At 39.3% G+C, this 14,855-nt stretch overlaps 1 protein-coding gene across 1 annotated transcript; it reads left to right on the top strand.

The window, feature by feature from the left end:
- The first annotated feature begins 5,102 nt into the window (after positions 1-5,102).
- On the top strand, positions 5,103-11,932 carry LOC115179750 (zinc finger protein 239-like). The gene is made up of 2 exons (XM_029741469.1): positions 5,103-5,517; positions 11,069-11,932. Exons 1-2 carry the CDS (start codon positions 5,325-5,327, stop codon positions 11,899-11,901), a joined length of 1,026 nt encoding a protein of 341 aa, XP_029597329.1. The 5' UTR covers positions 5,103-5,324; the 3' UTR covers positions 11,902-11,932.
- The last annotated feature ends 2,923 nt before the right edge of the window (positions 11,933-14,855 follow it).

Below are 14,855 nucleotides of genomic sequence, written 5' to 3' on the forward strand. Positions count from 1 at the left end.
ACATTAGTCTCCAATGCACCACCTGACAAGTTGTTCTTTCTCTCTCAGTGTTTTCTCAGACTCTCACAATCACACTCATACATAAAGCCATAATGTATAGTATAAAATAATAACCAGTCCTTAATACAAAGAATGTATAATCTTAATTCTTAGACAATAGAACCATACCTGCAATAGTATTGTGAAAAGACAGGACAGGAACACGTCTCCAATGCACCACCTGACAAGTTGTTCTACACAGGAGCATGAAGAAAGGTAAAACACATATCCTGTCTCACATCCCCAATACATTGCTAGGTGCTTTCAGTGTTGATAGTAGCAAAATACAACAACTCATGTACAAAACCACTGCAACACAAACAAGTTACAACGTAAAATCGCCTTAGAGGGCAAAAGCTACATCCCCCATAATGCAACACCATCACTAGTTGGCAGCTCAGCTAGCCGTCTGGATCACAGAAAGAAAGGCATGCTAGCTAGCAACACTTTTAGCACTCTGTAACTATATTAATAACAACAATAAAACTCTGAAAGTTACGTGTTTCGATAGTCTCACACCTCCTTATAACAATATCTACAGCATTAACCTTGGGACGTTTTATTTATTTCACGTTACGGACTTCTACAAAGGAGTAATCTGCAACCTATACCTTTCTCTCAGTGTTTTCTCAGACTGAGGAGAGCGGGATCTATGGGTAGTACCAGGGTGTTAGTAGGTGACGTAACCACCCAGATAAAATAAAATACATTTAATGAAACAAAACCCGAAGATGTTAACATCATTCAGCTACTGTAGCTGCCTACCTAACATCAACAGGCATCACCAGTAGCGCAACAATTAAAATTAGAAACCAAAAGTAAAGTTCCTGGCGATCATAGCGATCTGACTCCCCCCTTCTGTCTGAACTTGGAATATTCCTGTTCACGGGCTTTGGCCACTGACCCTCAACCTGATTGTTCTGTTCTGCGTTGTGTACTATTCTAATAATGTGAAGTTTGCTGGAATAACGATTTTAACTCTACTACACAAAGTTGGGTTAATAAACCGTCAATTTGTAAACTCAAGCCTCAGTCTGGACAATTGTTCCTTTATGATCTAGTCAGGTCATTACAATATCATCAAATTGATGAAAACGTGGCCATTTTAAGATGTATAAAAAAAACGATGTTTGTGGTTGAATGTACTTCTGCCAGATGCCTTTCATAAAGTTTTTGCGCTTAAGACCATTCAAAAATAGGCTACATTCCACGTCACTTGCATAGCTTATCGAGTCTTCACAAAGGAAAGAACGGTGTCATGTGAAACGATGGCTTTGTCCATTTATATACAGTCATTGGTTGAAACATGCTGTAGTGTAGACTAACAAAATTGTCTTGTTTTTGCAAAATTGAAATCAGCGTCAACAACCTATCCATTACAAAACAGGCATTTCAAACAGAATGGCAGGTATTTCACTAAGATTATAGGTCAAAATATTGATTTAATATTTTGTTCCCTCCAGACTTTCAACTAGTCACTCCTGCTGTTCCCCCTGAAAATCAGAACTGTGAGCAGGAGTGGAGCCCCAGTCTGAGGCAGGAGGACCCAGAACCCACACAGATTAAAGAACAACAGGAGTTCAGACTCAGTCAGGAGGACCCACCTCAGCCCTCACATCTTTACCAAAACCAAACTGTGGATGATGGAGAGAGGAGTGCTCTACCTATCATCATAACTGAAGAGATCAAAACAGAACCTGATGGAGAGGGCTACAGAGTACCACAACCAACCAGTGATCAGCCCCTCTCCGTTCATCCAGACTGCTCTGCTTCAGTGGAGAAACTATATCAATGTAGACATTGTGGCAAAAGCTTTACAGTTAAGGGAAACTTAACCTTGCATTTAAAGATACACACAGGAGAGAAACCTTATCTGTGCAAACAGTGTGGAAAAAGCTTCATCCAGAAGGGTGATTTGAACAGACATACAAGAGTACACACAGGAGAGAAACCTTATCTGTGCAAGTGTAACCGATGTGAAATGGCTAGTTAGTTAGCGGTGGTGCGCGCTAATAGCGTTTCAATCGGTGACGTCACTCTCTCTGAGACTTGAAGTAGGGTTTCCCCGCGGCTTTTGTGGCGCGATGGGTAACGATGCTTCGTGGGGTGTCAGTTGTTGATGTGTGCAAGGGTCCCTGGTTCGAGCCCGGGTTGGGGCGAAGAGAGGGACGGAACCTACACTGTTACACAAACAATGTGGCAAAATCTTCATCCAGAAGCACGGTTGCTCTCACCAAGGGATCAAACTCATCCAGCCTATAGGACTTGACCATCCATACAAGGATACACACAGGAGAGAATCCCTATGAGTGTAAACAATGTGGCAAAATGTTTAACCAGAAGGGACACTTGACCGTTCATTCAAGGATACATACAGGGGAGACACCATATCAGTGCAAAAACTGTGGCAAAGCCTTCAACCAGAAGATATAATTGACATTGCATATGAGAGCTCATACAGGAGAGAGACCATATAGCTGTCCTGTATGTAGGAAAAGTTACATCGCATTAAGCTATTTAACACGTCATCAGCGTGTTCACACTGGGCAGAAACCTTACCAGTGCAAAGAATGTGACAAATGTTTTGGTTATAAACATCGTCTAACATCACATATGATGTGATGTTAGACGAGGGCATAAATTATATTACTGCACTGAGTGCAATAATAGCCTGAAATGAAAACAACAAATTCATATTTTATCATTGTGAATTTCTTAATACGTCCAACTTCTGAATAATTATGTTCTGTTTTCTGGCAATTAACAACAGAACAAACTGAGTAATGTGTGTTGAGGGGAAATCACCAGTCAGTATCAGATTGGTCAACTGAATCTAGCGCTCAGTTTCAGGGACCTACCCTCCAGGACACTGCAGGCTTCAGGAAGTCCTCACCGCTGTATCTAGCATAGAGCACACACTTGGACTTCTAAACAACAGGAGTTCCTATTCAATTGTTTAACAATGACATACAGGATATCTTCTATCTGTACTGATGGCTGCATGTTAGAATATTGAAGTAGCCTATTTCATTTTTGTTGACAATCTATATAATGCAGCAAATCATTTGTTTAAATAAAGTAGTTTTTTCAATGGATGTCATAGTGAAACCCTATTTTTCTCTGTTGAACATGATTTCTGTGATGGTTCATACTAGGCAGGTTTAATACATCCTCTATCAGCTCTATTTCCTGCTTCTTACCCCCCAACCCTATCCTGAACCATTATGCAGATGGGAAACTATCTGAGCCCATATTCATAAAGGCTCAGATGAGTGCTGATCTAGGGTCAGATCACCACTGGAATTTAAAATGCAAAACTAATCCTAGATCAGCACTCCTACTCTAAGACACTTTGTGAATAGAACCCCTGACCCTGTGTTACTGTTTAGGGGCAACATTTACCTCCTCCCAGTTGGTGTCTCCTGGGACATGATGATTTAAAGGTGCACCAAAGACAGTACAGTATGAAGATGGGTAGAAACTGCTTCTCCAAATAGAAATCCCTGATCACACTTGTAGGCGATGTTATGGTGACGTTGGCTAGCTATGCTCATGTGCAGAAACACGTCATCGGGTCGTCTCGTGCCGAATTACATGTGCTGGCCGTCAAATAAAGGCACTCCTTCCATATAAAGTTGTTTTTGACGAAAATGAAAACGTGTCAGTTTGTCACAAGGAGAAACACTTTAGGTGACAGACAGTGACATTCAATACTGCCTTGTACACTCTTGCCTGCATCTAGCTTATCTAAGGTGTAACCATTAGTCCAACAGTTACAAACGAGAGTTTCTATTGGACAAATTCAGGTATGTTTATCCCTATTTCATTCCGTCTGCATCCGTTTAAGAAATGTTTTTCAACAGAATCGTCAGAATGAATACACCCCTGATCACGCTGAAACACAGTTCACTTTCATATCAGCCACATTATATACCTTCTCGCATCTATGCGCTCTCCTTCTCTCACCTTTTCCCTTCGCTTGTGGATTTCAATGCACAACACATCAGCTGTATGTGACCAGGTGAAAAAACCTTTCCAAGCCAAACCATATCATAACCTGCTACACACAGCCTACATCGTTGTCACCATATTAGCTAAAGTAATGTCATAGTCAACGTAGCTAATAGAAATAACAGGTTATTAACTCACTACAATCATGCAGTAATGTTACAGTGTACAGTCAGTAAGCAGTTTAGCACTTACACCAGCGGGGCCCAGTGGTAATAAATGAGTAAAACTAAAAGCTTACCTTGACTTGGAAGAGTTTTTGTTGTGTTGGATAGTCATAGCCAGCTCGCTAACATAACATTCCTTTGTTTAAGTAGGCTAAACTAGCTTGCTGCATTTGCTGGCTAAGCAAGTGAAACAAAGGAAATGACAGTCTCCCTCTTGCTTCTCCTTAATTTTGGAAGAAATTAAATTGTTCAAAACTGTTCAACTATTGTCTTTCTCTCTCTTTGACTGAACTACTCACCACATATTATGCACTGCAGCGCTAGCTAGCTGGAGCTTATACTTTCAGTGCTAGATTAATTATCTGATCCTTTGATTGGGTGGACAACATGCCAGTTCGTGCTGCAAGAGCTCTGATAGGTTGGTGGACGTCCACCGGAAGTTGTCATAATTACTGTGTAAGTCTATGGAAGGGGGTGAGAACCATGAGCCTCCTCGGTTTTGTATTGAAGTCAATGTACCCAGAGGAGGACGGGAGCTAGCTGTCCTCCGGCTACACCATGGTGATACCCTACAGAGTGCTGTTGAGGCTACTGTAGACCTTCAATGCAAAAGTGTCTTTTAATACATTGTTTGGTGACATGAATATATTTAGTATAGTTTTATCTAAAAAGGATAACTTTTTAATGTTTTACCATTTACATTTTTATAAAATTCACTGAGGATGATGGTCTTCCCCTTCCTCCTCTGAGGAGCCTCCACTGGTCCATTGTTGTCCAAAGGTTGCTACCAGCCGCTAAACTAGGTGTCCAGTCCTTCCAGGTTGTTGGCCTGAGGTAGGACTACATAGGTTTAAATAGTGGAATAGGGTGGTGGGGTTGTCATGAGTGTAGGGTTAGATGGTACCTTATTTTACTTTTTTAATGTCAAGTATGAAGGATTTATACCCCAGTCTAGTTGGTGGCGGTAATGCAACATTTATTGGATGCCAACCGCCGTTAAACCTCATCGACGAAGAAGAAGACGAAGAAAGCTAAGCAGAATCAGAGATAGAGGTTTCAACCAACATTTCTTTGATAAAACGAAAAGCTACTTTCATAACCATTGCTAATATGTCAAAACTACAGATGTTGAATGTGTTTGTCACCGAGCGTTTGTCGGCGGCTGCTGTGGAGATATTCGGGGTCGTGGAGAAGACCGTAGCAGAGTATCAGGAAGAAATCTGCCGTTCAGCGGAGGAGAACGAGCGTTTACGCAGGCTGTTGGATTTGGTTAGCAAACCAGAGATAAAGTTACACAGAGCAGGTTCGTACAGCATTCTGTTGTTGTAACGAGATTTGACTAATAGACAAGATTCATGTATATTTTCGATTATTTTTAACCGTTATTTTATCAGGGAGTCATTCGTGTGCAGGGTTGCCAGGTCTAGCTAACATTTCTAGACAATGACTTCTCAAAACCTGTCCACAAGGCCTGAAAACTAGCCCCGATTTTGGGGGGGGGCGCAGTAAGCGAGGATCTGCCACGTTTATCCAATAAACCCTTTTTCCATAACGTTATTGGGCGAATTAAGAAGGAATATCCACGTCACGACGTAAGAATCAAAATTCGTTTTCCATGAAAATAATAATTATTGCGCGCTAACGTGATGTAATTGAGGAATTTTAACATGTGGAAAGATAAATCGCCCTTATTAAACTCGCCAGATCATTTTCCATCAACGGATGTCGATTTAACTCGTTTGACTGCTATGATTGTAAATCAATCCCATTTGCGCATGTGTATAACTATAGATAAATCCGACAGAAGAGTTTGAGTGATGAAAGTTGGACAGAGGATCACAATCTTTGCGCAAGACACACTTGGACGAACTTCAGGCTATTTTCTGGCAGTTGTGTCCTTACGTGCCAGCAGGGTTGGGTAGGTTACTTTCTAAATGTAATCCATTAGTTACTAGTTACCTTTCCAAAATGTAATCAGTAACGTAACTTTTGTATTACCCAAACTCAGTAATGTAATATGATTACATTCCGTCACGTTCCCCTTAAGAGGCATTATAAGAAGACAAAAATGTATGTTTACTTTATTTAACCTTTATTTAACTGTTGAGCCACATCTATTGCAGAATAAAACAATGTTAAAGTTTACATAGCTGGCCATATATGGATGTTACATTTTACTTTATAGGGTTGGTTATGTCGGCTTCTTCTAACCCATCGCTTTCTACTACATATAATAATACGATTAAATTATATCTTTACATTAAAAACAAAGTCTTTCAGAATTCCAGTCATTCCAATAAATGGTATACACCTTGATCTTCAAGAATAGGACTTGGAAATATGGAAGGATAGATTAGCCAAATTGTTTTACCTGAGCATGACCCCAAAATAAAGGACTTATCAGCCAGCCCTACTCTGTTGTTTATGATTTTGTTGTCGTGGAGGACTGATTGGGCTCATTGATTCGAGTGGGAAAATAAATGCAGCGCTCTTGGAATGGCATGCTTTGAGCACTAATGAAAAATGCTATTTACATGTCAAAAATGAATGCCATATGCTGCATTTGCTATATGCCTATTGTTTACCTTTTTGTTGGTGACACGTTGATATCTTGATAATATGCAGCTATTTAAAGGGCAAATCCACAGATGAAACAATAACAAAACGGATCGACCCGCCTCAGTTTTGGTAAAAAGCTGAGGGATGGGCCTGGAGAAATGTAACCACTCTCAGATTAATAGACAGAGCTATGGATGAAAGGACTGACCATCCATGATATAAAAAATATTGTTTTAACCATGTTAAGAGGCTTTACAGTGTTTGTTTACATTTACAAGGTTTTAGAAACATTGGCGTAAAACAAGCTTATATTTTGGGTTGTCATGGAGTGTGACAGTTGAACTAAGCTCATGCGGCATTTATAAGTTATATTCTTCAAGAATCTATCTATCTCTCTCTCTCTCTATATATATATATATATATATATATATATATACACACACACACACACACAGGACCAGTCAAAAAGTTTGGACACACCTACTCATTCAAGGGTTTTTATTTTGACAATTTTCTACGTTGTAGAATAATAGTGAAGACATCAAAACTATGAAATAACACATTTGGCATGATGTAGTAACCAAAAAAGTGTTAAACAAATGAAAATATATTTTTTTATTTTAGATTCTTCAAAGTAGCCGCCCTTTGCCTTGATGACAACTTTGCATACGCTTAGAATTTTCTCAACCAGCTTCACCTGGAATGCTTTTCCAACAGTCTTGAAGGAGTTCCCACATATGCTGAGCACTTGTTGGCAGCCTCCAAACTTTTGACTGGTACTGTATATATCATTTATAAGTCCATAAATGGATGTAGCAACTACAGATTGCCACTTTTAAGTCTATCAAAAGTGTGCAAGTTTGAGCATGTGTCCAGTATGGATTATTTTTATTTTAGCAGCATAAATTAGACTGAGCAATAAAAGCCCCACTTTTATTCCATAGGCTTGGATCCGCACTATGCAGCTGTTGCAAGAGCACATTTTTCACTGGCTGTCCACTGGTTTCAAAAGCAATGATTGATAGGCATCTTAAACTTATTGAATTCAACCATTATTGGGTTCAAATACACATTTAGATTTGTGAACAGCCATCCACAACACGTAAGGCGTAGATAGCTAAAATGAGAGAGCAGCAGTGTGATTCACATCAATGCGCTATGTAGATATCAATAATACGTTATATCCGTATCGCCGTAGACTATACCACTGCTGTCATCCTTACCTCCAAGCGTTTATTCAAGTTGGATAATCTTTGGATGCCGACAGCAGTCGCACCATTGGAAGACATAGCTTGGACTGTAGCCTACAAAAGCCTATTCCTGCTCTTTTCCCGCGATCCATCAAACCCATTTGGTGTCATCATAGTGGTCTCTGACTTGTTCAGACTCGCTTAGGTTGAACAAACTTAAATTTGTGCCTTTTTTCAATGCTGATTTGAATGCCTTTGAGAACAGAAGTGTAAAATATTTTTTTTCCGCAAACATCCTTTCTGGATTTAACAGTAATCCTCAAAGTAATCACCTAGTTTTTCAAAAGTATCTGTATCCGATTACAATATTTTTGCTGGTAACGTAACGGATTACAGTTACCGTTTTGTTGTAATCCCTTACATGTAACGGATTAGATGTAAGGGATTACTCCCCAAACCATTATAAAAGGCCTATGCGATATTGGATTGTCATTTCAATAGGCATAGGCTACTGACTAACATCTGGGTTTATGATTGTAATTCAACTTTGGCATGGTTTGGTTAGCTAGATGCAGGTAGCCTATAGGCAAGATGTAAAGTGAACGATTTAGCAGCTTGCTTAGTTCAAATTGACAGACTAATTTATTCAACATATAGTAAGGCGATTTTGAGGTAAGAAGTTCCCTGCTGGAATAGGTTACTAAGGATGGGGTCGTAATTTCAATCACTGAATAAAATATGAATATGGATATGAACTAATATGCTTGTCAACATCAGCCAGTGTTTATTATGTTTGACCTGTAGCCTATTCTGACTGACTGTTAAATCAATCTAATGCATTCTAACAACAGCTGATCCGCAATTGCGATAGAGCTGTGAGATCAGAATTGATAACTTCCAATTGAATTTACTAAACATGGGCATTAATAATTAGTAATAACACAAGGCTATAACAAAAATAACCTGAAGTTCTAGGCTATTTATTAAATCCGTTTGCCAGCTCCAGATATGCTACACAAGTGGCACAAATTGATTTGCAATGACTGCAATGATATCGTCATTTCAACTATTTTTGTATCAACTGGTAGGAGGCTACAGTAGCCTACAAAGCCATAGACATTAGTAATCTTCTTGATGGCCAACATATGCCAATGTGTCATTGTCCACATTTTAATGTCAGTTTTTTATTGTGGACTTTTCCCCATAGGGAGTTCCATAACTGTCATTTCAAATGTCCACTCGCGCAGCGCTGGAGACCTCCTTCCGGCCCTCCCCACCACTCATTCAGGAGCAGCAACCGGTCACAGTAAAATATATATACATATACTTTTTTTATAGAAATGCGATGGTGGCTGCAGTGCAGAGTAGGCCAAAAGTGGGCTAAAAACCTGCAGCCCACGAACAATTTACCCGAAACATCGTTTTCCAAGTAGCCCAATTGTGGGGGGAAACCACGGCATGGCAACCCTGCTCACGTGACACGTTGTGACGTGTTAAAAGGAAGAGGCTATACGAACACGCCTGGTTCCCAAATTGATGACGTATGTCGCTCAGTTGAGAGTCGAGTGGAGACGAATGGATTCGGTTCAGTTAGTTCAGTCAGTCATCCTGGTGATACTAGTTTATGCTGGCTAGTTGTCAACATCTGGATGTCACCGTGATGGAGTCTACTGCTCAACCGGGAGAGTTTGCGCTGCAAGGCGGCAACAACAGAACAGGGCACAGTCTGTCCTTCACTCCTGATTGCCGAGCACTGCAGTAGGGAGAGGGAGGTAGTAGCTAGATAGTCTAGCCAATTGCCAATATCGGGCCAGAGTGACAGCTAAAGCACATTTATTGTAGTGATTTTCAGCGAAAATGTACAACTGCGGCAACGTCTACATAAAAAAATCAATAATGGAATGAAGTCCCAACTTCGGGAAACAAGTTTCAAATTCTCGACAGGTTACGTGGGTACAGTAAAGATGTGGCGTGACTGTAAACATCTTTGATATTAAGCATCTCAATCACGTCGCGTGATTTCGCGTAGGTTGTTTGGTGACCCGTTACAAAATAGAACTAGCTAGCTGATGAGGACGACTGACTGAACCGAATCCGTTCATCCCCACTCAACTCTCTCTGCACGACATGCGTCATCAATTCTGGGCACCAGGCTTGTCCGTATAGCCTCTCCCACGCTAAAGAGCTTCGTCTCTTCCTCGGTCGTCACTAGATACCACAGCCTCAAAGTCATAAATCCCTCCTATTTCTAAAATGTCTCTTCATAAAATGTGATTTTAAACTTAACCACACTGCTAACTTTATGCCAAATCTTAAATAAAGGTAAAACAAATAATAATGTAAAGCACATTTTAGCCAATTTTGACTTTGTGGCTGTGGAAACCCTTCCTCTCTGGCTATAAGCACCCTCGAACGAAGCTCTGGTTCACCAACATTGCTTTGTATAAATCACGTAGTGGGGGAGCGGCTCTAAGGACAATCCTGACCCGTAAACTACTACCCAAAATCTAAAACTGACCCTTACCTTTACCCCAACCAAACCATTAACCTTAGCACTGAAATTAAACTAATTTGAACTAATTCTGAAATCAAATACATTTTTGCAGATCAGGAGTGCCCTTATAGTATTTTCTGTGCTGTTTAGTGTAGACTAGTCAACAAAATCGTCTTATTTTTGAGCACAGAGGGCTTCCAAACAAAATTTCTGATACTTTATTAAAGCTGGAATATGTAATATTTTGGCCAACTGACCAAATTAACATAGAAATGTAGTTATAGATCTGTAATTCTCATTGAAAGCAAGTCTAAGAAGCGGTAGATCTGTTATATATGAGCTATGCACATTAATTCTCTGCTTCCCATTCTTAAGTTTTGTTTTTTACTTTGTTTTTTTACACCAGCTTCAAACAGCTGAAAATACAATATTTTTGGTTATGGAAAATATATTTCACAGTAGTTTAGATGGTACAATGATTCGCTACACTATGCTTGCTTGTTTTGTCACTTAAACTGAAATAAGGCAAACTATTTGAATTTTAGCAACCAGGAAATGACTGAGCGATTTCTGCATAGTGCACCTGTTTAAGATATATTTTTTCCCTCCAGACTTCCAGGTACTGACTCCTGCCGTTCCCCCTGAGCAGCAGAACTGTAAACAGGAGTGGAGCCCCAGTCTAGAGCAGGAGGACCCAGAACCCACACAAATTAAAGAGGAACATCAGGAGTTCAGACTCAGTCAGGAGGACTCACCTCAGCCCTCACATCTTTACCTAAACCAAACTGTGGATGATGGAGAGAGGGGTATTCTACCTATCATCATAACTGAAGAGATCAAAACAGAACCTGATGGAGAGGGCTACATAGTGCCAGAACCAACCAGTGATCAGTCCCTTTCAGTTCATCCAGACTGCTCTGCTGCAGTGGAGAAACCATATCGGTGTCAACAATGTGACAAAAGCTTCACACGTAAAGGACACTTGACCATCCATTCAAAGATACACACAGGAGAGAAATCTTATCTGTGCAAACAATGCGACAAAAGCTTCATCCAGAAAGGCGACTTGGACAGACATACAAGGGTACACACAGGAGATAATCCATATCAGTGCAAACAATGTGGCAAAATGTTTAACCAGAAAGGAAGCTTGACCATCCATTCAAGGATACACACAGGGGAGAAACCTTATCAGTGCAAAGACTGTGACAAATCCTTCAACCAGAAGATGGAATTGATATTGCATATGAGAGTTCACACAGGGGAGAGACCATATAATTGTCCTGTATGCAAGAAAAGTTACATGGCGTTAAGCTATTTAAGACTTCATCAGCGTGTTCACACCGGGGAGAAACCTTACCAGTGCAAAGAATGTGGCAAATGCTTTGGTTATAAAGGAAGCTTGAAGTCTCATATGAGCACTCACACAAAAGCTTCAGCCTGAAGTGAGAACAACAAATTATTACTCATGCGAATTTCTTGTTACATCCAACTTATAAATAATTTATGTTCTATTTTCTGGCATTTGACAACAAAACAAATGTAGTTATGTGAGAGGAGTGATAAAACATCAGTCGGTATCAGATTTGTAAGCTCATTTTAGCTCTCACTTTTTTTGGATACCTTCCGGCCAGGACAATGAGGGAATTTGACAATGCTGGCCCGGCTGAAAAGTGATTGCATCCTTTTTGAAACCAGGCTGCCTCACGGGCATGAGCCACTCCTCCCTCACCGCTTTTGCCAGGTCACATGACAGGTCATAGTCCGGTGCACCGCGGCTCAGCCTAATCAAACTCCTGCACTGCTGGCTTCAGGAAGTCGTCACAGCTGTATAGCAGAGCACACACTTGGACTTCTAAACAACAGGAGTTCCTATTCAATTGTTTAACAATGACATACAGGATATCTTCTATCTGTACTGATGGCTGCACATTAGAATATTGAAGTAGCCTATTATGTCTTTGTTGACTATATAATGCAGCAAATATTTTGTATGTTTTATTTTAGAATTTTTCTGTGGGGGGGCAGATCAGCTTTAATATTGCAGACAGATTGTGGCTTTCAATGTAATTGTCTGAATCCTTTCCAATCCCCCATATATCTTTTTGTGTGTTATATATATATATATTTATTTTTAATATATTTAATTTTATTATTTTCCTCTAACCCTACCATCCCTCCCCTAATTGGAGTAAGCTAATGGACAACAACACTTAGGCTTCTACTTCCATCTTATATATACACTATATACACTTTACGGACACAGTATATTTTACAATAGTTATTTTTTGTTTGTTTTTAGTCCCTTCCTTCAGCTACTCTCAACACCTTCCATATATCTCTGAACACCATCCAATTTTTGTTTTCTATTTGCCATATGTTTTCCAACTGTGCTGTTTCACATATGTTCTGAAACTATACACATTTTACGGACACTGTATATTTTATATTAGTTATCTTGTTATTTTTAGTCCCACCCTTCAACTCCACTCAACACCTCCCATCTATCTCTGAACATCATCCAGTTTTGATTTCTATTTGCCAGACCAAAGGACAGATTTCCACCTGTCTAATGTCTTTTATTTGTGTTTCTTGGTCCAAGTAAGTTTCTTCTTCTTATTGGTGTCCTTTAGTAGTGGTTTCTTTGCAGCCATTCGACCATGAAGGCCTGATTCACGCAGTCGCTGAACAGTTGCTGTTGAGATGTGTCTGTTACATGAACTCTGAAGCATTTATTTGGGCTGCAATTTCTGAGGCTGGTAACTCTAATGAACTTATCCTCTGCAGCAGAGGTGACTCTGGGTCTTCCTTTCCTGTGACGATCCTCATGAGAGCCAGTTTCATCCTAACACTTGATGGGTTTTGTGACTGCACTGGAAGAAACTTTCAAAGTTCTTGAAATTTTCCGGATTGACTGACCTTCATGTCTTAAAGTAATGATGGACAGTCGTTTCTCTTTGCTTATTTGAGCTGTTCTTGCCATAATATGGACTTGGTATTTTACCAAATAGGGCTATCTTCTGTATACCACTCCTACCTTGTCACGTCACAACACAACTGATTGGCTCAAACGCATTAAGAAGGAAAGAAATTCCACAAATTAACTAGGCACACCTGTTCATTGAAATGCCTTCCAGGTGACTCCCTCATGAAGCTGGTTGAGAGAATGCCAAGAGTGTAGAAGGATGTCATCAAGGCAAAGGATGGCTACTTTGAAGAATCTGAAATATATTTTGATTTGTTTAACACTTCTTTGGTTACTACATTATTCCATATGTGTTATTTCATAGTTTTGATGTCTTCACAATTATTCTACAATGTAGAAAATATTAAAAAGGTGTGTCCAAATGTTTGACTGGTACTGTAATATATATATATATATATATAACATTCTATTGGTTGCAAGAATTTTGTATAATAATAAAAAATGGAAAACACTTTTGAATCCGCCGTCATTTTGTGTATCAGTTCATGTGCCATGGAATCAGTACATCAAAAATCTCTTCCCAACTATTTTGCAATCTATATGGCACAGCTGTCAATTCTTTGGTCCTTAAATGAAACTGGTATACTTTTTTCCTTTATCACAATTTTCTTTAACCAATTATGGTCTTTAATGCAGGGCCGACAGACAATTTTCTTTCTTCCTCCCCCTTCCACTTGCCTCTTCTATTTTTGCACTAATGCTGCAATTAGTTGGTTGTAATTTTGGGTAGAGCAGACATTTCCATATATTTGTGTTAGCTGCATGTGTGACAACTCCACCAGTCCTATCTATGATATAATTTACAAATACTTTTTAATCAATTAGTATATTTGAGTTGAACCGTTATTTATTGTAATATTTGTTCTGTCTTTTCTGGTGGATTAAACTGAAATTGCAACCAACTTTCTACAGCTTGTTTTAAAAATAGCGATATTTTGGAGATTTAATTTTTAAATAACCAAAAGTGAGAGGTTGAAATCTGAATAAAGGGGGAAAAGGCCATTCTTGAACATGGGGTGAGACATTCTTACTGATCTGCTAGAGAACCAGTACGAATTTAAGTATAACTTTGTATGACTGAAGCCTTTAGTGAGAGGTCTAATGCTTCAATATTGAATCATTTCTGCCCTCCGAGTTCATATTCATTATATAAATAGGCCTGTTTAATTTTGTCTGGTTTATCAATCCAAATAAAATTGAATATTTTTTGCTCATATAATTTAAACAAGTCACCTGGTGTAGGCAAGGCCATAAGCAAATAAGTAAACTAGGACATGACTAAAGAGTTAATCACGGGATTTTTCCACAAATAGACAGGTATTTTCCTTTCCATGGTAACAAGATCTTATCTATTTTTACTAACTTTCAATTAAAATGTATTGTAGTGAGAATGTTTTTTTCGGGATATGAAA

The sequence above is a fragment of the Salmo trutta genome, chromosome 39 (genome assembly GCF_901001165.1).
Source record: "Salmo trutta chromosome 39, fSalTru1.1, whole genome shotgun sequence".
Lineage (NCBI taxonomy): Eukaryota > Metazoa > Chordata > Actinopteri > Salmoniformes > Salmonidae > Salmo > Salmo trutta.

Excerpts from the sequence above, each read along its gene's own strand:
- LOC115179750 (XM_029741469.1), top strand. The coding sequence starts at position 5,325 with ATGTCAAAACTACAGATGTTGAATGTGTTTGTCACCGAGCGTTTGTCG. Across the intron at positions 5,518-11,068 it reads GATAAAGTTACACAGAGCAG|ACTTCCAGGTACTGACTCCT; the intron begins GTTCGTACAGCA and ends TTTTCCCTCCAG.